This window comes from Gopherus flavomarginatus, chromosome 2 (assembly GCF_025201925.1).
Source record: "Gopherus flavomarginatus isolate rGopFla2 chromosome 2, rGopFla2.mat.asm, whole genome shotgun sequence".
Taxonomy (NCBI): domain Eukaryota; kingdom Metazoa; phylum Chordata; order Testudines; family Testudinidae; genus Gopherus; species Gopherus flavomarginatus.
Window position 1 is genome coordinate 15,061,121 of NC_066618.1, and position 26,971 is coordinate 15,088,091.

The window sequence follows — 26,971 nt, forward strand, 5'->3', positions numbered from 1 at the left end:
CTGAAAGCAGCAGCGTAGAAGTAAGAGTGGCAATACTGAGACCCCCTACAATAACTTTGTGATCCCCCCATTACACTCTTTTGGTTTGGGACCCCCAGTATGTGAAACGCTGATCTCCCCTGTGACATCTGTATAGTATAGAGTAAAAGTACACACAAAAACAGATTTCCCAGGGGAGACCAGATTTCCCGGTCTGTGACGTATTTTTCAAGGCCCTACTTATGGACTGCAGTGCTGTGTGCTGCAGTCCTGCCTCTGACATGCCCGTCTTGCTCTCATGCCCCACTTTCAGCACACCCCTTACGCCAGTCCTTGGGGAGGCCTTCTGAAGGCAGGCTTATGGCTGTTTTCTACAGTGCCTGCACCAAGGGATTCCTGCCCCAGCTGATGCTGAGGCTTTTAAAGTCCCTTTACCATTGTAATGGGGCTAGATTAGGGGTGAGGATGTTAACCCTAGCAGCGTGGACGTAATGCAAGTTCCTTCTGTAGCAAGGTTTTGATCAATAGCTGAAAAGTCACAGCTGTTCCTTTTAATGATCATTTTACAAAAATTGCTGCTTTTTAAACTGGCTTTTGAAAATCCTTTTCTATGGCACTGCAACTTGCTGATTCCCAAATAGCACTAGTACAATGCAGGTCTGTGTTGAGGGCAGTATGGAGCAGCATCACCCCAGGGAGGAGGCTACAGGTGACACTGCACCTTGGGGAGGCATATTTTCCCCTGGAGATTCATAATGCATTGTCCAAAGGCCTCCCCCATGCCTCTGCACATCTCCTGTGGGTTAGCTAGTGCCCTAGGAGGAAGTGCCTGCACCTAAGAGAGTTCAGGGACCCCAGCTATACCTGGCCCTTTCATGAGAGAGTCCAAAACGGGAGGCTTCTTGTGCTCTGCCCACTGAAGCACACACCAGGACTAGGTACAATTAGACTCAGTTAAAACGCCTAATAATGATTTTTTAAAATGCAGCTTTGAAAGTTTCTTGTGTAACAGTGCTGGTTGTTGGGTGGTAGGAGGGCAGGAGACAGTAGATGGGAATGCTAGAAAGACTGGGGGGATGGGAAGAGAGGGAGACAAAGTGGATGGAAAGCAGTGAGGGAAAGCAGATTATCAGGAGATGTAGTGCGTAAGGATTTGCAGAGGAGCCAGTGGGTACCAAGTGGAGGTGAGAGCAGCAGCAAATATGAAGGCAGATGTGAGGGGAATCAAGTCAAAGCCCCAGAAGTAGGGAGAGCAACAGGAAAGCAGCTGAACATAATTATATGCAACCCGATAGAACTACTTGGCAGTGCCATTTATTCCTGAGCATTCTTTTCTAACAATACCTTTGATACAGCGTGTTCCATGGCTTTTGTGTGCAGTATGTTTTTCATCTCCAAACTCTATTTCTCTATTAGAGATTTCACTGTGTGTGATATAGCCAAATTGCAATACAAGTTTGTTTTAATCACTACAGGTTAATCACATGCTAGCAGGTGTGTGGGAGGGAAACGGGTGGGAGAGAACTGGGAGGGAAGGTTCTTTGTTGATTGGTTTCTTTGTCGTATACCAGAGCTGCAAAATTATGATGCTTCCAGAGTCATATTTTAAATTTGGGATCTGGACATTTTGGTGGCGTCCAATTCTCAGTGCTGACAGATATGTGAGGGGGGAAATTTACAAGCCAGCATACACCCCTATGACCAAAACAGACAGTCCCAAATAATAGACACTTCTATGAAACTTTTGCTGGAAAGCCAGCTAGAGGGCTTTACTCTGGGCAATGAAGAATTATAGTTGAACACTACTCTGATTTTGCAAATGTATTTTATTTTTTTCAAAGTCAGAGTAAATTTATTGCACATCAAATGCACAGGGCCACCCAGAGGATTCAGGGGACCTTGGGCAAAGCAATTTCGGGGGTCCCTTCCATAAAAAAAAGTTGCAATACTATAGAATACTATATTCTCGTGGGGACCCCAGCCCTGCAAATGCATTCCATGTTGAACAATGAATCACAGCATCATGCTAGCTGGGCATTTTAAGAAGGGAACAGAAGCTGTCCTCTAAAATCACATAGCTTACTAACATGACACTAACTCATTTCCCTTCAGTGGGTCAGAAGCTACTGACGTTCTTGAGGGCTTTCCATCTTTCTTATTTTTTAGTGCTGGCTTTGCAGGAAATATCATGGCTTTTTGCCTAGCAGCCCTATGTAAGTGCTGGCTTTTATGCACAGTTCTGCCTTGAAGGTCTTGACATAAACAGCTAAATATTTTAATTTGGAATAAATTACCTTTTCCAGTAAATTTGCCTTTGTTTACTTAAGAGACTATGCTGTGAAAATTCTAATTCTAATTAAGGAGTAGTGTGCACTTACAGATTCATAGACTCTAGGACTGGAAGGGACCTTGAGAGGTCATCAAGTCCAGTCCCCTGCCCTCATGGCAGGACCAAATACTGTCTAGACTTGCGTAGTTTTGTCCTGTCCTCCCTATTCTATATAGGGTGAAAAGTAGCCAATATTTTGAAAAAGCCATGTTTCGGCCAGGAGATATTAATAAATTGGAGGGAGTGTAGAGAAGAGCTACAAAATTTATTAGAAGCTTAAGTACTGATTTGGGAGGAGAGACCCACAACAGAATAAAGTACCTTATAGGAAGAACTGGAAGGATGCCTATTATTAAGTTTCCCTCATACTTTCCGTTAATGTCCTGTTTTCAATTAAATATAACTTTGCAGAACTTCAAATGATTGGGATGACATTGTCCATAGTAGGTTCTGCTTCAGTTTGATTTTTTAAAATGACATTTTTTTTAAATTTCAAGAAAAATGGTTTAGCTGTATCCAAGATTTGAGTTAGGGGAAAAATTGGTTTTGTTCATGTTAAATTGTTTTGCTCATGTAAAAAACAGAAGAAAACAAACCATTAGAGAAACTCTAGCACCTTCATGCTTTGGAGCAAGTACCTGAAATTTGGTTGGAGGATAGCCTTGGGATCATGGAGGTGCCTTTTGCTGTCCCTCGTTTAAAAATCACCCAGATTTAGCCAAGTTATAAACCCATGAAAATCACCGTTTTCACATGCTCAGTAGCGATTTGTTAAGGGTTGGCAGCAAAGATCTCCATACATTCCATCTGCTATGAGCTTGCTCCTTTCTACAGAGGTACATGCCAATCTCATTTCAGACTGCAAGCACCATTGACCTTTATCTATGCTGAGCATGCTCCCTGAGCTCACATAGCTTGAGCTGCAAGTAGGATGCAGCAGCAGCAGCAGCTGCCCTTTTAGCCTATGGGAAAGAATGTGGGGAGAAAGCCATAATTATGCAAATTATGTAATGAACTATTTGCAAAAGTTTTCATAAAACACCTCTACCCTGATATAAGGCGACCCGATATAACACGGGTTCGCATACAACTCGGTAAAGCTGACATGCATGTTAGGGTGCCGGGCCAGGGCCAAGGGGTTGTATAAGGGGCAGTGGGTCTCTGGGGCAGTCAGGGGCTTCCCCCCTCCAGGGTCTAGGAGGCAGGAGCTGTAGGGGGGGAATTTTGGGGGCCCCACAGTCCCAGAGTGGCTCAAGGGTTTTGGGGGGGGCAGGAGCAGCCCACTCCACTTCCCTCGCCCCAGCCCCAGCTGTGTCACTGAGGGAGGGGGCTTGAGGGAAGGGATCCCCCCCACATTCACTGGCAGCAGCGGAAGTGGATCATCCTGGCCCCAGCCCGCTTGACTCCACCAGCTCCCAGCCGCGGCGCTCTGCTTCCCGACGCAGGTGAGTGCGGGACATTTCCCCAACCGCCCCCCCCAGCGACACAGCTGGGGCAGGGACTGGGGCTGCGGCTGGAGCTGCGGCTGCATCGATCCGCTTCCCACCACTGGTGAGTGCGGAGTGCGTCCTTTCCCCAACCTCCCCGCACTCACTGGCAGTGGGATGCGGAGCAGGCTGGCCCCAGCCCGCTCCACTCCGCCAGCTCCCAGCCATGATGCTCCGCTTCCCGCTGCAGGTGAGTGCAGGATCTTTCCCCAATCTCCCCACCAGCGACACAGCCGGGGCTGGGACTGGGGCTGCGGCTTCATCGATCCACTTCTCACCACTAGTGAGTGCGGAGGGCATCCTTTCCCCCAACCTCCCCGCACTCACTGGCGGTGGGAAGGTTAGTGCGGGACCTTTCCCCAACCCCCTCCAGCGACACAGCTGGGGCTGGGACAAGGAAAGCAGAGTGGGCTGGGGCTCAGCTTCCTGTCGCAGGTGAGTGGAAAGGGGTCGGAGCAGTCAGGGGACAGGGACCAGGGGGGTTGGCTAGGGGGTGGGGTCCTGGGAGTAATTAGGGACAGGGGTCTCTGGCAGGAGTGGTCTGAGAACAAGGGACAGGGGGAGCCAAAGCAGGTTCGGTGTATTGCGGTCTCACCTATAAAGCGGTGAGATTTATTGTCTCCTGAGGACCGCGTGATATCGGGGTAGAGGTGTATTTAAGATTTGGGTTAACACATCCTGCTCTGAGCAATGGGAAGGGTACGACATGACCTGCACAGAACTTGGCAGTGCTTTTAGTGTGCTCATGGGTGACTGGGGAGTAGCTGAGTGAGTGCCTGCTACAGTTGTTGGTACCATTTTGCATAAGGACTTTTTGGGAAACAGAACTTCTAGGGAGGCAGGAAGTGCTGGGGCTCTTGGGCACTTGAGCCTAGGGAACTTGAGAAGCCAGGAGCTGTCTGGAGAGTTGAGCACACTAGGCCAGTTGGGGATTTGAGAGCTTCTGACAGAGCAGTGGATGCTGGTTTTGATGTGGGGGCAGGATTAGAAGCTTCTGGAAGTTAGGGGAACTGCCAGGGGGAGTGGGTGCTGAGGTTAGAGGCTGACGGGGCCTAGGGAGCTGCAGGGGTCTCTGAGTGCTGGGGCTGCTGGAGATTAGAAGGCTGCCAGGGTGTAGTGAACTCTAAGGTACCTGAGAATTAGAGAGCTGCAGGGGTCAGGTGGGAGGGGAAGGTAGAGGCTGCTGGGAGTTAGTGGGCTGTGGGGGGCAGTGGATGCTGGGGCTGCTGGGGGTGAGGCTGTCAGTGGTTGAGGGATATGGGGGACGGGCTGCTGGGGTGAGACTGTCAGTGGTTAGGAGGATGTGCGGGGCAGTGGTTGCTGGAGCTGGTGGGGGCAGAGGCTGTTGGAGTTAGGGAGATGGAAGGCTACAGTGCATAGTGGGTGCTGAATCTGGTAAGGGGTAGAGGCTGCTGGGGGCACGGGGACTGCATGGGGATGGTGGGTGCTGGGGCTGGCAAGGGGTAGAGGCTGTCAGTGGTTGGGGAGATGTGGGAGGGAGGAATATTGGGCCTGGCGGGAATGGAGGCTGCTGGGAACTAGGGGACTGTAGTGGGTTCTGAACCTGCTTGGGGGGCGGAGGGTAGAGGCTGCTGGGGGTTGGGAGGCTGCAGGAGGGGCAGTGGGTGCTGGGGCTGGTGGGGTTGAGGCTGTTAGTAGTTAGGGGCATGCAGGGAGGCAGAAGGTGTTGGGAGTAGGCCCTGTGGTGGTTAGGAGGATCTGTGGGCGGGGATGGGTAGAGTCTGTGTGAGGATTGGGAGGTGTGCAGGAAGTAATGAGGTCTAGGCCTGATGAGGGGAGGTAATGGACTGCTGCTGATTAAGAGCTTGTGGGAGGCAGTGGTGCTGGGCTAGCAGGGGAGTGAGTGGTAGAGGCTGCTGGAGATTAAGGGGATGTGGGGGGCAGTGGGTGCTGGGGAATAGATGCTATTGGTGATCAGGGAGCTGCAGTTGGGCAGTGGTTGCTGGGGGGCAGAGAATATTGAGAGTGAGGGGGCTGCAGGGACCAGTGGGTGCTAAGGGCCTTGGGGTGGGTGGGGACAGTGAATGCTTGGGTTTGTGGAGGACAGGGGCCTCTTTGGGTAGCTGCTGATAGAGGTGAAATGACTGGGGTGGTTTGCTGGGGAGAGCCTGCTGCAATTGGCTGGTGGAGGGCGGCTGAGAGCAATACCAGGCCCTTCACCTTGTGCTGTTGCTGCCATCGATTTCTCATGGAGAGGAGGAGCTGGAGTTCCTACTTTGCGGGCACCACAGCAGCCATGATGGCAGAAGGGCAGGCCTTCAGGCAAATGTCTGCTGCCATCCCTCAGCTCAGCTGGGTGTGTGAGAATCTGGCTGAGCTGTGGGAATGAGTGGCAGGACTGTCAAATGTGTCACTGCTAAATGATGAGTGATACTTGGCAGCCCTGCAGGAGGGAGCTATGAGTTCTAGGCTCAACTCTGCCGCTGATTGGTATTAATAAAGCTGCACCCTTGTGGGGGAGGGATAACTCAGTGGTTTGAGCATTGGCCTGTTAAACCCCGGCTTGTGAGTTCAATCCTTGAGGGGGCCATTTGGGGATTGGTCCTGCTTTGAGCAAGGGGTTGGACTAGATGCTCTCCTGAGGTCCCTTCCAACCCTAATAATCTGCAATTTTATGATAGAGCACTTAATATAGAGCAAGGCCTTATTCCCTGCTTTAGGAAACAGGCAAGGATCATTCTTCCAAGTGGATAGCTAAGAGATTCCACTTCTATCAGAAGTGATCTTGTGCAATATACCCTATCGCTATCAGAGCAGTAGCCATGTTAGTCTGCATCCGACAAAGTGGGCATTCACCCACGAAAGCTCATGCTCCAAAACGTCTGTTAGTCTATAAGGTGCCACAGGATTCTTTGCTGCTTTTGTATCCACAAAAACAACAAGGAGTCCAGTGTCACCTTAAAGACTAACAGATTTATTTTGGCATAAGCTTTTGTGGGTAAAAAACCCAGTTCTTCAGATGCATAGAGTGAAAATTACAGATGCGGGCATTATTGTATTGAAGAGAAGGAAGTTTCCTCACAAGCAGAGAACTAGTGTTGACAGGACCAATTCAGTCAGGGTGGATGTGGTCCACGCCCAATAGCTGATGAGGAGGTGTCAATACCAAGAGAGAGAGAGTTGCTTTTGTAGCGAGCCAGCCACTCCCAGTCACTATTCAAGCCCAAATTAATGGTGTTAAATTTGCAAATGAATTGTAGCTCTGCAGTTTCTCTTTGAAGTCTGTTTTTGACATTTTTTTGTTGAAGGATGGCTACTTTTAAATCTGTTATAGAATGTCCAGGGAGATTGAAGTGTTCTCTTGCTGGCTTTTGCATGTTGCCATTCCTGATGGCAGAATCGAGTCTCATCTGTTTAGTCACCCAGCCTTTCAGACTGAATGTTCCAAATCTCTGGGCTATTTGAAACAACTAGACCATTCTTCTCTCTAGGACCAGGAATCTGAATTCCCCCCATCTTATTGCTACCTAGCAATTAGTTATGTGAGCCATTAAATAAGTGTATGTTGCATCATCCTCTGATAGCTGCTCCACAGAGGATAACAGCCTGGTGCTGCTAACAGTTTCTCCTTAAGCGCAAGTAGTAGAGGTCTGTGCTCTAGTTATAAAGGTCCTGGATCCAGGCTATGCCTGGTGATATGCTGGAATTTCAATATGGTGACATACTGGAATTTCTGATTTTTCAGTTTTCTATCTTAAAAATCCTAGGAAATTCCATTTAAAAAAGACCTGTGTTCAACTTTAAGGTTGCAGAGTCAAGCACTTGAAAATCAGGAAATACCAGTATTAAGGTTGCCTGTGAAATCTTAATGCATATGCACAAGAAGGCTGAATTATAATGCATTACAATTCAGTTTGCTCTAGAGGATCCCTGCCTCGTTCAGTGTACACTTTGGACAGTGATTAAAGCAGAGGGTTGTAAGAGAAGTTTGTTTTCTTGGGGTTAAGACACTGGATGGGGACCCAAGCGAGCTAGGGAGGGCCACCCGGGGGGGGGCAAGTGGGGCAATTTGCCCCAGGCCCCGGGCCCCGCAGGGGCTCCCAGGTGAGTTTTTCGGGGCCCCTGGTGCGGGGTCCTTCACTCGCTCTGGAGGCCCCGGAAAATGCTCATGGGGCCTGGGTCCCCGGAGCTTCTTCCGCTCCAGGTCTTCGGCGACAGGGGGTCCTTCCACTCCGGGGCGGAATTGCCACTGAATTGCAGCCCGGTCTTTGGCGGTAATTCAGTGGTGGGGGGTTCTTCCATTCCGGGACTCGCCGCCAAAGGGTCCCGAAGACCCATGGCAGGGACCCCCCACTGCCGAATTACCACCGAAGACCAGGCTGTGCTTTGGTGCTAATTTGGCGGTGGGGTCTTTGGGGCACTTCCCCCCCACCGCTGAATTACCGCCGAAGCTGGGGCCTCCTGCCGCTGAAGACTCCAGGCCCCCGGAATCCTCTGGGCGGCCCTGGAGCTGGGTCCTATTCCTGGCTTAGGTTTCCCTTAAATATTGGTAACCATAATTTGGCATAATTCCTGATTTTGCAACCTTAATGTTCTTTTAATGCAATTTTAATGCACCGCATTTTTGTATATAATAGATAGGTAAATGAAAAGAATAAAACTGTGTAGTTAGTTATCTGTCCACTGGCACTTAGATACTAATCTGAGGGATGTTATGGAAAAACCAAAGATATAAATGTTGGCAAAACAACCTATATTTCCCTAACCTTGTTCTTGGAAATCCTGAACTGCTCCGGCTGATGCTTTCCAAAGTATTCAGCGTGAAGCAATGACTCAGCATGGAAAATTTGAACCCAAATGATTAAAGCCCAGAAAAATGATAAGCATTTGAAAACAGGAGCTTATAATGGAAAGCATTAAACAACGTTAGCAATTGGTTTTGCTGACAGTTCATCCTAAAATAAGCAGGAATATAGAAAAATTAGAAGTAAAATGTGGACAGCTGGCTAAGCAACAACTAAGGGGAAGATGGGATGTTATAACAATCTATGAGCAAGGATGCAAATAGGAAAGAGAGAATGGAATGATTTAGGATAATAATGCAAAGTGTATGACCAAGAGTAATAGAGTGAAATGAAGAAAAAAGAACAAGTAAGGTGAATATCAGGAGAAACTTCCTGGCTGAGATGTAATGGTCTGTGAATCTCCCAAAGGAAACAATAGAAACTCTGTTACTTGAGGCATTTAAAGCTGGATTTGCAGAAACATTACTAAATGTATCCTGTCCTGCTTTGGCAGGGAGATGGACCTGGAGACCTAATAGCTTCTTTGCATCTCTAACTCCTGTGAATCCCTAATTCTGAGAAGGGGGAGGCATCCCACACAATATGCAACCAGGGCTGCCCGGGGGGTGGGGGAGGGGAAAGGGGGGCAATTTGCCCCAGCCCTGGGCCCCACAGGGGCCCCCACAATAATATAGTATTCTATAGCATTGCAATTTTTTTTCATGGAAGGGGCCCCCCAAAATTGCTTTGCCCCAGGCCTCCTGAATCCTCTGGGCAGACCTGTATGCAACACTAACTGTTCTTTGGTATTGTTGCTGAATTAATCATGGGCCCAGTCCTGCTCTCACTAAAGTCTATGAGAGTGGGAGCCAGATGAGGATGCACGTCATTCTCTTGTGTTTTACTGGAGATGGTGTGGGCCAGATGCTGGGAACTCATGCAGCCTAAGGGAATGTACCTTTCTCTCAGCTGGTGGTAGGGCTCTCTTTTGGAATTTATTCCATCTTATCACATTTCTTTCTGACAGTGGATGTAGCTGGTAGTTGCCTACAGCAGAGAAAAGGAAAGATGGTTCCTATTAAGGACTCAGAGAACAAAGTAAGTTGACAGTTATTGGTTTATGGCTGCATACAAATATGACACTGGACCCTGGTCAGTAAAAACATGGAGAGAAGAAACTCTTATTGTAATAATTGTGGCCTGCTCTGGTATATTCTTATCTTAGTTACACCTGTGTCAACCCAGAACTCCACTGGACCGAGTTATTTCACATTGGCATAGGTGTAACTGAGAGCTGGATCTAACCCTTTATCTTTTGTGCTGTGGTTCTATGAGGTCGCTTGCTTGTGATAGGAAAAGCAAACATTCCTTCCCTGCACAGTCACACTGTTCTGCTTTATAAGCTTTCTGTCACATCGACAGACATCTGAGCTCCAGTCAACACCATCACACCCAATGCTTCTGCTGAGGGGGGAAAAGAAAGGTTAGAAGACTAGATTAGAGAAATAGTCGTTCTCCACTGACATAAGTGTGTATGTATACATTAGACTATAATAGGCTGATTAGCTGGTAGCTTGGACTATAAGGCTAGTTACCCGATTTTCAGACTTGCTAAGCATCTGCAGTGCAAATTTGTTTCATTAGACTCTGCATCCGTTTATCACCTCTGAAAATCAAGCCCTAGATACCCAATTCTGGCCCACTGGCTTGGAATGCTCGCTTAATGGGAATTGCAGTGTTGCAACAGAGGGTAAAATTGATTTAGTCTTAAGTGAAGCGCAGGATCTGATTCAAGAGGTGAACATAGCTGAACCACTCAGCAATAGCAACCACAGTGTAATTAAATTTTAACATCCTTGGGGGAGGGAGAGGAGTACCAAAGAAGCCCACCATGGCTAAATATTAGAGTAAAAGAGGCAGTTAGAGGAAAAAAGGCATTGGAAAAAAATTGGAAGTCAACTCCTAGTGAGGAAAATAGAAGAGAGCATAAACTCTGGTAACTCCAGTGTAGAAGAATAATTAGGCAGACCAAAAAATTGAATAGCAACTAGCAAAAACAATCAGAAATTTGTTTTAAGTACATCAGTAAGCTTGCCAAATAATCAGTGGAGCTGTTGGATGATCAAGGTTCTAAAGGAATGCTCAAGGAAGATGAGGCCATTGCAGAGAAACTAAATGAATTCTTTGCATCAGTCTTTGCTGCAGAATATTCTTTGTAGGTGACAAATCTGAAGAACAGTCCCAGACTGAGGTGTCATTAGAGGAGGTTTTGGAGCAAATTGATAAATTAAACAATACATCACCAGGACCAGATGATATTCACCCAAGAATTCTGAAGGAACTTAGATATGAAATTTCAGAACTTCTAATTATGGTATGTAACCTATCGCTTAAATCCGCCTCTGTGCTAGATGTAACACTGATTTTTTTTAAAAAGCTCCAGAGGCAATGCTGACAATTACAGTTGATAAGCCTACCGTCAGGCGAACTAGTTGAAACTATAATAAAGAACAGAATTATCAGACATATAGATGAACACAATATATTGGAGAAGAGTCAATGTTGCTTTTGTAAAGGAAAATCATACCTCCCTAATCTATTAGGAGTGTTTGAGAGACTCAACAGGCATGTGGATCAAAGTGATCCAGTCAATGTAGTGTACTTGGACTTTCAACAAGCCTTTGACAAGATACCTCACCAAAGGCTTTTAAGCAAAATAAGCACGGATGAGACAAGAGGGAAGGTCATCTCATTGATCAGTAACTGGTTAAAAGATAGGAAACAAACAGTGGAAATAAATGATCAGTTTTCACAGTGGATAGAGGTTAATAGCGGAGTCCCCCAAAGACCTGTGCTGTTCAACATATTCATAAATTATTTGGAAAAGGAGGTGAATAGGGAGGTGCCAAAATTTGCAGACAATTCAAAATTACGCAAGATATCTAAGTTCAAAGCTGACTGCAAAGAGTTACCAAGGGATGTCACAAAACTGGGTAACTGGGCAACAAAATGGAAGATGAAATTCAGTGTTGTTAAATGCAAAATAATGCACACTGGAAAATATAATCCCAACTATACAAACAAAATGATGGGTTCTAAATTAGCTGTTACTATTCAAGAAAGAGATATTGGAATTGTCAAGGACAGTTCTCTGAAAACATCTGCTCGATGTTCAGCAGCAGTCAAAAAAGCTAACAGAATTTTAGGAACCATTACAAAAAGGATAGATAATAAGACAGAAAATATAATGCCACTATATGAATCCATGGTATGCTCATATCTTGAATACTGCATGCAGTTCTGGTCACCCTATCTTAAAAATATATATATTAGATTTGGAAAAGATACAGAGAAGGGCAACAAAAATAAGGGGTGTGGGACAGCTTCCATATGAGGAACGATTAAAAAGATTGGTGCTTAGAAAAGAGATGACTGTGAGGACATGATAGAGGTCTATAAAATCATGAATGGTTTGGAGAAAGTGAATAAGGAAGTGTTATTTACCTCATCACATCATCCATGAACCTGTGGTCATCCAGTGAAATGAATAGACAGCAGGTTTAAAACTAACATAAGGAAGTAGTTTTTCACAGAATGCTCAGTCAATCTGTGGAATTCGTTGCCAGGGGATGTGATGAAGGCCAAAATTATAACTGTGTTAAAAAATAATTAGATAATTTCATGGAGGATGTAATCCCATGCCCTCGGTGTCCTTAAGCCTCTGACTGTCAGAAGCTGGGACTTGTATGACACAGAATGAACCACTCAATAATTGCCCTGTTTTATTCATTCCCTCTGAAGCATCTGGCACAGGCCAGTGTTGGAAGACGGGATACTGGACTTGCTGGACCATTGATCTGACTCAGTATGGCCATTCTTATGTTCTTATATAAAATTGGGTCATGGTATGTAAAACTGGTCAGAGTTTTTTGTTTGTTTTGTTGAAAATGCTGATTTGTGGAACCAGAACTTTTTGCACGAATGCATTGGTTTCAGGACAACTTTAGTCTGAAGGTTTTTTCAAGTCCAGGTTGGAATTTATGGTCAAAGCCAGAGAAGGAGACATTCACTGCAGAATAGCCAACAGTCCAGCGGTTAAGACACTCACTTGGGACAGGAGATGCAGGTTCAAGTCCTTGCTCCAAATTAGGCAGAATAGGGACCTTGGGTATTCCACTTCCTAGGTGAGTTCCCTAACCACTGGGCTATCAGCTGTTGTAGGGTAGATCTGTCTCATATGTTTCTTCACAGAATTTTCAGGTTGCTCATTTGGGATCTGATGTGGAACAAAAACAAGTTGTGAAACCTCAAAAAAAAATTTTTTGCAGAACTGAATTTTTTTTCTGGCCAGCCTTATTGGTGTATTGTGTGTTTATGTGGCTGAATTCTGGTATGCATGCAAATGTAAATGCACTGTAACCTTGTTGAAAATAAGTGCTTAGGCTCTTTAATTTCTGACTGCTGAGTACTCATTGCAGATTTTTGATATTTTTGAAAAACAGAGAAAGTATTCCAGTACCATCAAAGTAAATAATTCATATACATTTCAATTGATCTGGGGCCATTCTTGTTACGCCCTTTTGTTCATTGTTTTAATATGGCAAGATGCTTATCTTGTTCTTTTATACTCCTTTAGAAACACATATATATACATGTGTTTAGATAAAAGTGCATGGCAGGTTACACGTAAACCTTTAAATACACTATACCTTTTAGTAGATCTGGCCATAGATTTTTATTTAAAACTTCTCTTTGACACACAATGGCTTTTTTCAGAAATAGAGGGGAGGGGAATCAGAAATCAGAAAAACAAACAAAAAAGTTCATTGTAAAATAAGAAGTAAAAAATTTAAAGAAAATGAAACAATTGTCAACATTTTCCATAAAACAGACTTACTAATTTTTGACCATTTCTACATTTCAGAGGTAAAATGTGCTGAATTTAAATAGTACTGTGTTGCACTGACTGTGCATGTTAATGATACAATCAAGTGAGGAAAAGGTGAGGCATAAGGGTGCAGTGGAGCATGGTCTGTAGTGTTACGAAAGGGGTTCTGTTCTTCAAACAACAATGATGATTGCTTCTCAAAGATCTCTGTTTCCCCAGCACATTAGAATATGTCTACACTGCACAGAATGTATGGTGACATGTACAGTACATGCACTGCACGCACCCGTACCACAGCTATAAATAGCTGTGTAGCTGGGGAGGTTCTGCTTAGGCAAGTAGAGTACAGACATGCCAGATCCATAGAGGCATGTACCCTACATGGTTCTCTATGTGTCCAAGTAGTGCCTCCCCTGTCTACACTGCTTCCCCACTGCTGGAGCCTTTTCCTGCTGCAGGGAGCTGCCAGAGCCTTTACCCACCCCAGGAAAAGACTCCAGCAATGGGGAGCTGCCAGAGCCTTTCTCCACTGCCTTCCTTCTGCCAGAGCCTTTCACTGTGGCATGGAGCTACACACTGCATTGTGGGTGGAGCCCACCTTTCAATGAAGCATGTAGCAAAATGTACCCCACATGCCAGCACCAGTGGCGTGCTGTATAGATACACTTTTAGGCAGAAGACCAAACCAACTTCCTTTGAGTGATGAGGTGCCCAGTGTGTGAGCTTGTGATAATACAGCAGTTTTGTTCTTCAGTGATAATTGAAGGGAGGGGGGTTATAGTATTATCACCGGGGAATCAGCTATTCATCCCCTTTAAATTAAAACCTGGCATGGTAACTGTCACTCTTACAGTGCAGACTATCCTCCATTGCTTAGATACCTTCCACCAGCAGTGCCTCAGTACTGATTCTCTCCGATGCATTCCAATAAAGCTCTTTGCGACTTAGCATCCTGTCTGTTTTAGGAATGTAAATGTTTAAGTCAACAGCAGATGACAGATCATATGTGTACTCCTGGGATTTTAAAACTCATCCTGAACACTGCGACTTCTTTTTACACATTCTGTCTCTCTTGTTCTTACTCAGTCCTGTGCTCTTGTTCTTTCTACTCTGATACTAAACTACTCAAGAGATTTAAGACCAAAGCAGATTGTGAAGAGCTTCAAAAAGATCTCACAAAACTAAGTGATTGGGCAACAAAATGGCAAATGAAATTTAATGTGGATAAATGTAAAGTAATGCACATTGAAAAAATAACTCCAACTATACATACAATATGATGGGGGCTAATTTAGCTACAACGACTCAGCAAAAAGATCTTGGCATCATAGTGGATAGTTCTCTGACGATGTCCACGCAGTGCGCAGAGGCAGTCAAAAAAGCAAACAGGATGTTAGGAATCATTAAAAAGGGGATAGAGAATAAGACTGAGAATATCTTGTTGCCCTTATATAAATCCATGTTACTCCCACATCTCGAATACTGTGTACAGATATGGTCTCCTCACCTCAAAAAAGATATACTGGCACTAGAAAAGGTTCAGAAAAGGGCAACTAAAATGATTAGGGGTTTGGAGAGGGTCCCATATGAGGAAAGATTAAAGAGGCTAGGCCTCTTCAGCTTGGAAAAGAGGAGACTAAGGCAGGACATGATAGAGGTATATAAAATCATGAATGATGTGGAGAAAGTGGATAAGGAAAAGTTATTTACTTATTCCCATAATAGAAGAACTAGGGGTCACCAAATGAAATGAATAGGTAGCAGGTTTAAAACAAATAAAAGGAAGTTCTTCTACACACAATACACAGTCAACTTGTGGAACTCCTTACCTGAGAAGTTTGTGAAGGCTGGGACTATAACAATGTTTAAAAGGGAACTGGATAAATTCATGGTGGCTAAGTCCATAAATGGCTATTAGCCAGGAAGGGTAAAGAATGGTGTCCCTAGCCTCTATTCATCAGAGGATGGAGATGAATGGCAGGAGAGAGATCACTTGATCATTGCCTGTTAGCTTCACTCCCTCTGGGGCACCTGGCATTGGCCACTGTCAGTAGATAGATACTGGGCTAGATGGACCTTTCGTCTGACCCAGTACGACCGTTCTTATGTTCTTATGTTCTGTATCAGCTTTTTGATTCAGTTGACCATAGGTTGTTGCATCAATGTAAAAGGGACTGAAACTTCATGCCAGTGGCTCCAGTCAGTGAAGGACACAGAACTCAAGCAGTGGTGAGGAGTAATTGTGCATCATCACCAAAGGATTTGAAATGAGATCCAAGGGCTGGAAGCTGAGGCTAGACAAATTCAGACTAAAAATAAGGTGCAGGTTTTAAACTGAGAGGGTAATTAGCCATTGGAGCAACTTGCTCACAGTTTTGGTGAATTCTCCATCATTTGCAGACTTCAGGTCAAGATTGGATGTCTTTCTATAAGATATCCTCTAGCTCAACCATAAATTATGGGCCTGATGCAGGAATCACTGGGTGCGTTATGCAGGAGGTCAGATTAGAGGATCATAATGGTTCCATCTAGCCTTAAAATCTATAAGAAGTGACAACCCTCCAAGTTTATCATTTTCTCCATGTTGTTCAGCACCTAAATGCACTGATATAATTCCTTAACAGAGTGCAAAGCACCATCAGTATGCTGTTTTTCTCTTATTATGTGGTCTCCTTATGTGTGCTCACTACCCTAGATGTATGCCAGGGCAATATATGTTGAGAGGATTGTTCAGTAGTAGTAAACAAGGTTAAAAATCTTGGCAGTGTTTTGGACCAAGATCTTTCCAGAGAAAACCCTACGTGTCGAACAAAGTACAAAAGCACACTGTATGAGCAGTGTTTGTCATTATTTATCCTATGTTAACTTGTGAAAACCAACAAATGACCTCATGACCACAAGGTTCACTGATTGTAATTTCCTCCTAGCAGTAATCAGAACAGGCCTTTTCATTGCTTGCAGCTTATTTGAAATGCAGCAGTATATCTGCTCACTGACTTGAGCCCTGCATTCTTTGCATTGTCTGCCTATATACGCCTTTACTCTTGGGCAAAATCTGCGCCATTGTGCACACACAGAATTCATGTCCCGTACAGAATTTTTTTTTTCTCTGCAGAAAATACATTCTGCCAGCGAAGTGCTGCAGTTACACCTTTTGCCCATCAGGGGTTATTGTGGCACCAGAACAGAAAGCAGTTGCTCCTGGGCGGGAGCAGCCCCAGCTGTGGATAAGAAAGAGAAGAATCTGGGTTCCTCAGAGTGCCCTGCCTGTGGGGCCATGTCAGGAGGCAGAGGATATGGGGGCACAGACAGCATGGGGCACATGGGGCTTCTGGACGGCTGTCACAGATTGGGGTTCAAAGGGGTTAGTGAGGGGGACAGACTGGAGTGAGGAATGAATGGGGGTGGGGGTGCAGAGACACATAGGAATGGGGGGAAAGGGTTGGATGAGTGGAGGTGCATGGCCGCGGGGGGTGGGGTGCAGGGACACATGGCGGATGGGGAACTTGGCTGAGTGAGGGTGCAGGGGCACATGGCGATGGTGGCAGGGTGGCTGAGTAGGGGTGCAGGGACACATGGGGACAGGGGATGCAGGGACACATGGGGACAGGGGCAGATTTGCCTGACTGAAAGAGGCTAGGGGTCAGCCAGGGTCTGCATGGAGGAGGCTCCCTAACAATCCCTCCCTCCCCCTGCAAAAAAACCCTTCTGTACTTCTCCCACTCACACCCAATAACCCTGCATGTTCACACCCAGGCTGCTTCCCAGCAATTACTTCCCTCTCCCTCAGCAACTCCATTACCCCTGACTTCCCCAAGCCTTTGCACTGTTTCTGACAGGTGTGGGAAATGCATTTCTGTATTGTAGTTTAAATGAATTGTTACTCAAAGTTCTGTATTAATATGCCTAGTAAGGAAGCTATTTATCAAAAACATTTCCTCAGTCTTTTTTGTTGTCTGTATTGGTACAGACATACTTGCTGACAGGTATTTTGAAATAAATTACCAAAATAATTGAAACTGGTGTGATTATATTGTGTTGTTTTGACAAATAAAATATGCAGATTTTTAAGAGATGGTGCAAAGAATTTTTAATTTTTTTGGCACTTAATACCCCCAGGATTAATAAGCTAGAACACTTGGTTTCTAAAACCATTAACAATTTAGGTTAAGACTGCAATGGAGACCTCTTTGAGCATCATCTGGGAGGGCATCTCTGCTCACACAACACCTGCTGTGTAGGGCTCTCCCCTTCATGTGTTAAGTCAACAGGGAATTACTCCTTTGCTATAGGATCTAGGATATGTAAAGTATGTAGGGTATGCATGTAGGCTAAGTAGGATATGCACCTTGCTCCTTGTTGAAAATCATCTCAATCCACTTTCACCTGCTTCTGGAAAGCATCTGTTATTATTTAACACTGATCAGAGATCAGGGCCTCATTGGGATAGGCTCTGTACAGCCACTTAATTTTTTCCCCAATTATGCTTTTTTAGAATAACCACTGTTGAAAACATATATATATATATATATATATATATATATATAAACTTACCCTTGTATTCCTATTTCTTTTAATATCAGACTTGTTTGTTATCTGTTTGAATGTTAAAAGGATGTATTTTAATTATGTTATTATTACCTTTTATTTTGTCTTCTTTGTGTTGAACAAAGGCTACTAATGAATTTTAAATACTGATAGCAATAGCTAAGAAGCATTAAAATTATACATTTTAATTTTTACAACTGATTCTACAAGAACTGAAGTATGTTTCTTCCTGAAAATTAAATTCAGTCAATCAAACAAAACCTTTTATTCCTCAAATACCCAGATTACTGTAACTATATATGCTGTTTGGTGGATAATTTTCAGAGATTGTATTAATATGGGAATGTGCTTGTTAGAAAGCAGGTTGTCAATTCATGATTCCTTCACTTTTGTGGCAGAAAACTACTTCATAAAAAATGGCACTTCGGATGCACTACTCTGTGGCAACAGCTCAGATGCTGGGTAAGTGCAATTAAAAAACATCTTTGCTTCTTTTTTCTTTCTTTGACACATTTTGGTTCAGTTCTGTCCATTTCTAACTGGCATGGAGTAGGGATTTCAATTTCCCAGTGTCAGTAATAATGGAAACAAAGATAATGACAATATCATACATAATAATAAAATTTTCTAAACAGCAGAGGAAAGAGGTTGGCGTGTCTCGCTTATCGAGGTCTGAATTCTTCAGTGACCTTATTACAAACTCCCTTTTCAATCAGTTTAATTTTCTCCTCAAAAAAGTGCTTGGTACTCAGTAACATTTTGGCTGAGTGGATAGTAGTTTACAGGAAAGGTGAAGAAGGAAGCAGAAAAGTAGAATGGGGAAATAGACTGATCATTAATTTCAGTATTTCTAGCAGAGGAAGAAGAACAGAATAATAAATTCAAACCTTTGGCCAGTACTGAAACCAAGATGTTTTGGACATGCAAAGACACTTTGTTAATCTTTGAGCTTCATGTGCATGTAATGCAGGTGTAGAAGGTATGTATTCCAGTTTCTCAAACCTCTGTAGGCAGCAGAAGGAGCAGGAAATATAGGCCTCTTGAGATGCAGATTTAGGTTAGCTGCAGAGAGGCAGGGTAGAAGCCTTCCTTCACATACTCATCAACTGTACACATAGTCCTTCTCAACTGTTTTTGATCCTGATTCTCCAGGCTCACTGGAAGGTGGTGTTGTGATGGAGGGATTTTACCTGGGGAGTAGGTGGTTCTTGTGAGCCTGAGAGGATTTGAAAGGAGGTTAAGCTGTGAGGTGAAGAGAAGGGCCTATGATGGGAAGGGAGAGGGTTTTAGGCCCTTGAGGGATTGTGAGCTGCAGGAAGTTGGGTAGGAAGGAAGAAGGGGGATCTCAGAGTGAGGAGGCTTGTTTTTGAGTTAAGAGGGAGAGAGAATTCTGAGATTGGTAGGTGGGTGAGAAGAGAGGCTTTGGGCCTGGTTGAGAGGGAGATGAGAGGGTTGGGGTGGACTGAGTTGGGACAGTTGAGTGTGGATGAATGATGAGAATGGAGATGTGATTGGCAGGAACTCTAGTTTGTCTGAAGGAGGATGTGTTGTTAGGGGAAGATAGAAGGAGATAGGAAGGTAAAATCTAGGCTGCAATGTAGGGAAAGGCAGAGAGAAAGAAGAGGTCAGGATAGGATAAAACAATAAAGAGCACCAGAGAGAGAAGCACTTTTTCCGCCTGCCACTGTCTATATCTGTATTTACATGCACACAAAGGATAACTGGATGTGTCAGCCTTCCTCCTGCATGTCTTGTATGTCTGATCTGTATTGCCAGGCTGATTTAGACTGTAAGCTCCCAGGGCAGAGGGCCATGCCTTCCTCAACATTTGTTTCAGGAAAGGTACAACGTCAGCACTCAGTAAATAAACCTGGATGATAGTAATACACTGCATTAGTCCAAACTCAGGCTGGACTCTAAGGCTATAGGGGAATTTTCTAGGAGGTCCCAGGACTTAGTAGTCCCCGGAGGCCCTCCAAGCAGTGGTAGTTTAAACACAGGTCCCACTGATATGTGGATTTGAGTCCTGGCTGGCAGCAGGATACCTAGGGCCCAGACCTTAGTTCCATAATGCCATTGAGGCTGAGGGGAAGCAATCACTGCTGGAGAAAATGGGGATCAGGAAGTCATGATTTAGAAAAGGTTGGGGATGCTGGATTTGGTTTCCTCCCTTTGGCCCCGAGTTTGAATTTAGTGTCTGGTTCAGGGTAGTCAGTTCCTTTAAGGGTCTGTGAGCCTGCAGCCAGGCGGCCCTGTTTGATTATTGGACCCAGTTGCACAGGGTTCAGATGATGCTTATAAAGGGCTGAGAGAGCTCAGCTGAATGTGGGGAGGGCTCTCACCCAGTTATATCCTGGAAAGTCCTCTTTTTGGCTGGTTTGTCCTCTGTCTAGTAACTGGACATACTTTTGTCTAGTATTGGATGGGGGACACCATTTTGAATAGCATCCTACTCCTCCCCCACCAGCTTGACTTCGCGTGCGGTGCACTCTTGAAACTGGTGTCCCCTGTGTTGCATGACCTCACACACCGTGCATCCAATGTCATGCCAGCAAGGGTCATTCCCAGAAGTGCCAGAATGTCCAGTATTTTGGTAACGTGAGCAACCATCCTAGTTGGACGGAAGCTGCAGGAGGGAGGCTGGTTCCTGTAACAGGCCCTGGAGGAGAGTGAAAGGCTCCTGCAGATTGTGTTGGTCAGGGGAATAGCTTTGTGTGTGTGTGTGACTTTTGTTTGGATTAATAAACTGTGGGAAGGGCCTGAAAGTGACCTGGTCATGGTGTTTAATCCTTCCAGGGGACACACCAGCTGCAGTCTGCCATACCTTCTGGCCTGGGAGCTGACACACTTTCAGCTAGGTTCACAAGTGGGACTTAGGCTATGGCTACGCTACAGCTTAAGTTGATAAAAGTTATGTGTGAGTTAGCCACCCTCCTTTAAGTGCCGCTGTGGACAGCGCTATGTCAGCAGGAGAGCTTCTGTCCTTTGTAAGACAGAAGAAGTAACTTTCCTGCTTTACTCAGCACTAGTAAGGCCTCATTTTGAGTACTATGTCCAGTTTTGGATGCCAGATGTGGACAAATTAGAGAAAGTCCAGAGGACAGCAATAAAAATGATAAAAGGTTTAGAAAACCTGACCTGTGAGGAAAGGTTGAAAGAAGCTGGGCATGTTTAGTTTTCAGAAAAGAAGACTGAGAGGGCACCTGAGAAAAATCTTCAAATAGGTTAAGGAATGTTATAAAGAGGATGCTGTTCAGTTCTCCACATCTATTGAGGATAGAACAAGAAATAGTGGACTCAGTCTGCTGCAAGGACAATTTAGATTAGATATTAGGAAAAACATTTGAACTATAAAGGTAAGTAAGCTCTGGAATAGGCTTCAAGGGAGGTTGTGGAATCCCCATCACTGGAGATTTTTAGAAACCGATTAGACAAACACCTGTCAGAGATGGTGTAGATTTACTTGGTTCTGCCACAGTGCAGGGGGCTGGACTTGATTACCTTTTGAGGTCCTTTCCAGCCCTATATTTCATTTATTCTGTTTTAAAAGTCATGGAGACATGGTGGGATATATTAAAATAACTATATGTTCCAGAAACTTTCTTCAGGACACCTGAAATGCCCCCTTTTTTATTTAATCAATTCAAACACATGGGTTTTTTTTTAAACTAACTACAGAATGCTTGTTCCAGATATATTGTTGTACCAAGCAGAATTTGCTGTCTTACCAGGAATAACAGTGAAGTGGAAACCAGGTTTAGTGTTGGGAAAAGTGTTGGAGTGAAAAGTCAAATGAACATGGATCTTCCATTGTTTTTTGCATTATTGTTATAGCCATGTTGGTCCCAGGACATAACAAAGACAAGGTGGGTGAGATAATATCTTTTAGTGTACCAACTTCTGTTGTCTCTGTCTCTTCCACCAGCAGAAATTGGTCCAATAAAAGATATTATCTCATCCACCTTGTCTCTCTCAAATGAGTGTGGATGAGATCAAAGCTGTTCCTCTCAGAGTGAATGTCAGTGACACTTGTTCAGTGTTTCATGACAAATGCATTCAGAGCACTTAGTTACTGGAGAAAAAAAAATCCTCCCCTCTGAGAAATAAGCATGTGTCATCGAGTCAGAAGTTGGGAGTAGTGACATCACCATGATTTTTTTTAAGAATACTTTTCCTGTTGTGTGACTAATTCACAACCTTAAACATAGATCTGCAAAAACACTCTTGTGTTTGATTTTCAAAATATGGCGACCTTCAGAAATATCCAAATTGGTTCCACTTTACAATTACAGCTTTTGTATCCCATTTCTGATTAAAATAATAGGGACAAAAACAGCTTTTCTGATTGCTAAAGAGGTTAACTATTTAAAATATAGAGAGTCTTTTTATTCTGTTCTCTAAATCTATGATATTGCATCCAGTTTTAAGCACCTTATTTTAAGAGGGTCAGAAAAGATCCGGCAAATGGATCAAAGATATGGAAGCTCTTAGTCATAATGACAGGCTAAAAGCTGTTTCAGCACCTCTGGTGGTATTGTGTGTACTGGAACCTTGTAGTGGGGCTACACTTCCTCCAAACCTCTGAGTTTCTTAGTGGCAGCAGGTGGTACTGCATACTACCTGTTCAGCAGCCAGACTGTAGATATTAACACAGTCTACGTGGCCCAGGATAGAGGACTCTGGAGATCTGTTGTTGGCGGCCCATACCCCGATTGGGGTGACAGGCATGAGTGAGTGAGTGAATGACAGTATGACCAAGAGCTGGGCATGAATCACCAGCCATCCCTCAAAATAGACATGTGCGCCCACACAGCTGGCTTATCTTTTAAAGATCCCATGGAAGGCGTACATTTTAAGGAGGGATTTGAATGAGGAAAGGGAGGTTGATTGATGTCCTGGTCAAGGAAGTCTTCCAACCCTGGAAGGAGGTAAACAGAACAGAGTGGAGAATGATACAGAGGGTGCTAGCAGGCAGGATTGGGAGCAGTGGAGTGAATAAGATGAGAATAAATGGAAATGAGAACAGGGATGCAGGTGATGCAGAGACTCGTGGAGGTAGAGGACCGGAAACTTGAACTTGAGATGGAAGGAGAAGAGATTCCAGCAAAGGGACACGGGAGACTTGGTGTATTAGGGTAATGAGTGATCATTACTGTCATGCTGTCTGGAGTGGCTCATGACTGTGAGTTCCTACTTCAGGTCAGACTGTCAGAAACAAGGGCAGACACTCCAGACTGGTGGTGTGGTCTATGATTAGATTTCACCAAGCCAGTTACAAATGTGAGCTTCTGGATCACTCTACCAGTCTTACCATGGAATCACAGACAGTCCCCTTAGACTCCCTAGTCCGTCTTGCAACCCAGACAAACTGAACTTTGTGATAAATGATCACTTACACCAAAAATCACACCGCATTCAGGTTTCTTTCAGTCCCAAGGGACCAGTCACTTAGCCCAGATGGACTGGTACCCTAGATCTTACATCAAAGACAATGCCTCTAGCCAATCCTGTAATAAACTATCTAAAGGTTTATTAACTAGGAAAAAGAGATAAGAGTTATTTAAGGGTTAAAACAAGCAAACATATACACACATAAGTTACTCTCTAAATCCTAAGAGTGACAGCATTGTAGTGATCTGTCAATTTAAAGTGTCTTTCAGGGCAGACCAGGAGGCAGCCCCTGGGGATCTCTGACTTCAGTTCAGAGTCTCTGGTCCTGTCAGAGTTCAAACAGATGGAAAATTATCCTGTGGCTTTGTTTTATTTCCTTCCTTCAGCTTCCAAATCTACAGGACAAGCTTCCTTGCGCATAGCATTTCTCAGGTGTGATAGGGCCATTAACCAGTCTATTGTATTGTGATATTCCCTGATGGCCCATCTGATTTTGATAGTCCTTCTGGATGGGTGGAGAGGAGATGATTCCCCTGCCTGAGTTCACAAGTTTAGAGCAAACATTTTCAACGTTATAAAGCAAAACATACATATTTTCTTAAAGCATAGAATGCAGACATTGCGAGTCAGATTAATGCATTCAGCAACTTATAAACATTTCATAGATTGAATATGTTCTTATAAGCCTGTCATAAACAGATAGTTGAGGGTTAATGTCTCTTTTACCTGTAAAGGGTTAAGAAGCTCAGTAAACCTGGCTAACACCTGACCAGAGGACCAATCGGGGGACAAGATACTTTCAAATCACGGTGGAGGGAAGTCTTTGTTTGTTCTTTTTGTTTTGGGGGTTGTTCACTCTTGGGAAAAAGAGGGACCAGACGTGCAACCAGACTCTCCAAATCTTTCTGAATCAGTCTTTCATGTTTCAAACTTGTAAGTAGCCAGGCAAGGCGGATTAGTCTTATGTTTGTTTTCTTTCAACTTGTGAATGCTTTTCCTTTTGCTGGAAGGATTTTTACCTCTGTTTGCTGTAACTTTGAATCTCAGGCTCGGGGGTGGGGGGAGTCCCTCTAGGCTATATGAATCTGAGTACCCTGTAAACATTTTCCATCCTGATTTTACAGAGATAATTTTTGCTTTCTCTTTCTTTAATTAAAAGCTTTCCTTTTTAAAGAACCTGATTGATTTTTTCCCTTGTTTTAAGACCCAAGGGGATTGGGTCTGAGCTCACCAGGGACTGGTGGGGGGAAAAGGAGGGGGAAGGTTAATTCCTCTTTGTTTTAAGATCCAAGGAGTTTGGATCAGTGTAGCCTCTCAGGGTAACCCAGGGAGGGGAAAGTCTGGGGGGAAAAAAAGGAGGGAAGGCTAATTTCTTCTTGTGTTCAGATCCAAGGGGTTTGAGTCTTGGGTTCCCCAGGGAAGGTTTTTGGGGGAACAGGAAGTGTGCCAAACACTATATTTTTGGCTGGTGGCAGCGTACCAAATTTAAGCTGGAAATTAAGCTTAAGAGTGACCATGCAGGTCCCCACTTTTTGGATGCTAAAGTTCAAAGTGGGGAAAAAACTTTGACATGGTGAACAGTGGTGGGATTGTGTTTAAAAACCAAAAGCCAGTAGGATTTTTTTTTCTCTCCTTTCTAGCTGCTTGGAAAGCAGCCTGAGGGCAGAAGTGTTAAGTTTTTTTAACAAGGGTCATTGTAAGCCGAGGCTTCAAGCTGTGAGCCAGCAGACAGCCAGCAAAAGGCATTTACAAGTGAATTGTTTTCTTTCTTTCTAGCTCTTGGGCGTAGCTAGTTAGAAAATCTCTATTAACCAAGCAGCCTGAGCTGCAGAGGGGTGCGGTCAGCACAAGAAAGCAGAAAAATGAGTGCCAGGAAAGCAGTTAAACAGCAAATGGCTAGGCTGGACGCAGAAGAAAAAGCCAAAGAGGCTGCCCACAGAAGAGCTATAGAGATGAAAGAAAAAGAGGTGGAGATGAAACAAAAAGAGCTGGAGATCCAAAGGGAGGCCCACCAGCAGGCCCTGGAATTAGCAAAGGCTAAGCCAGATGTTCCAGCCAACCCTAACAACCCTTCTCCAGGTACTGTTTCCCATCCCAGAAAATTCCCCACCTACAAGGCAGGTCATGACACTGAGGCCTTCTTAGAAAATTTTGAAAGGGCCTGCCTTGGGTACATCTCTACAGACCAGTACATGATAGAGCTGAGGCCACAGCTCAGTGGACCCTTAGCAGAGGTGGCAGCTGAAATGCCTAAGGAACACATGAACGTTTATGAACTTTTTCAAACCAAGGCCAGATTCAAAATGGGGCTAACACCTGAGCATGCCCGTCGGCAGTTCAGAGCCCTAAGGTGGAAACCAGATGTGTCATTCACCCGACACGCCTACCACATTGGAAAGAATTGGAATGCCTGGATATCAGGAGCAAATGTTAAATCTCTGGACGAGGTGTCCCTCCTAATGCAAATGGAACAGTTCTTAGAGGGTGTTCCTGAGGAAATAGAAAGGTACATCCTAGATGGGAAGCCCAAAACTGTAACTGAGGCTGGGGAGATTGATGCCAGATGGGTGGAAGTGACAGAAAAGAAAAAAGCTATTAGCAAGGGGAGCGAATATCACAGAGGGCAAACAGAAAATAAACCCTATCACGGGGGCAACCCAAGACCCCACCTACAACCCAAGGAAAGCCCCAGACACCCTATTGTCCCACCTCACCAGTCTCCAGCAACCCACCTCGGCCCAGTGACCAGTCAGCTGGACGATGCTTTAAATGTAATGAACTGGGACATATAAAGGCCAACTGCCCCAAGAACCCCAACCGAGTGCAGTTCGTTACACCACCAACACACCAAAGGTCCCCAGGCCCAGATGCCTCTCAAATACCCTCGGAGTGAAGGGTAACCTTGAGAGTGGGCGGAAAGAAGGTTATCGCGTGGAGAGACACGGGGGCACAAGTGTCAGCTATCCACCAATCCTTAGTGGACCCCAAATTCATCAACCCAGAGTCCTAAGTGACAATTTACCCATTCATGTCAAAATCTGTAAACTTGCCTACAGCTGAACTGCCTGTCCAGTACAAGGGCTGGTCAGGAATGTGGACTTTTGCAGTCTATGACAATTATCCCATCCCCATGCTACTGGGGGAAAACTTGGCCAACCAGGTGAAGCGGGCCAAGAGGGTGGGAATGGTTACACGCAGCCAACCCAGGCAAGCTTCCAGACCCATCCCTGTTCCTGAGCTGTCCACAAGGGCCCCATCTGTGTTACCAGAGACCCAGACAGAGGTGGTGGACCCAGATCCCCTGCCAACGATGGCAACAGCCATAGTGCATCCAGTCCCAGAACCGAAACTGGAAAAGCAACCAGCACCAGAACCATTGCCAGCACTGACGCCAGCGCTTGCAAACCCATCTCCAACCCCAACGCCAGAGGGCGCCAGCGGGTCTGAACTGGCAGAAGCAGCAGACAACCCCTCCCAAGAGCGCTCAGCCATAGCCTGGAATAATCCCTATGCCTGTGCACCAGCGAAAGTGGTTCACCCTCAACGAAAACAACCCCATCACCTACATCCCTTCAGAGGACCAAGCCAAGTCCACAGTCTAAGG

At 44.8% G+C, this 26,971-nt stretch overlaps 1 protein-coding gene across 3 annotated transcripts in view; it reads left to right on the top strand.

The window, feature by feature from the left end:
• LOC127045478 (sodium channel protein type 5 subunit alpha-like) overlaps positions 1–26,971 on the top strand; it is a 365,137-nt gene that overhangs the window by 107,844 nt on the left and 230,322 nt on the right. For all 3 annotated transcript variants that reach the window (XM_050941520.1, XM_050941519.1, XM_050941518.1), the window contains one exon: positions 18,375–18,438. In XM_050941520.1, coding sequence (XP_050797477.1) covers positions 18,375–18,438 — 64 coding nt within the window. The remainder of the gene's footprint in view (positions 1–18,374; positions 18,439–26,971) is intronic.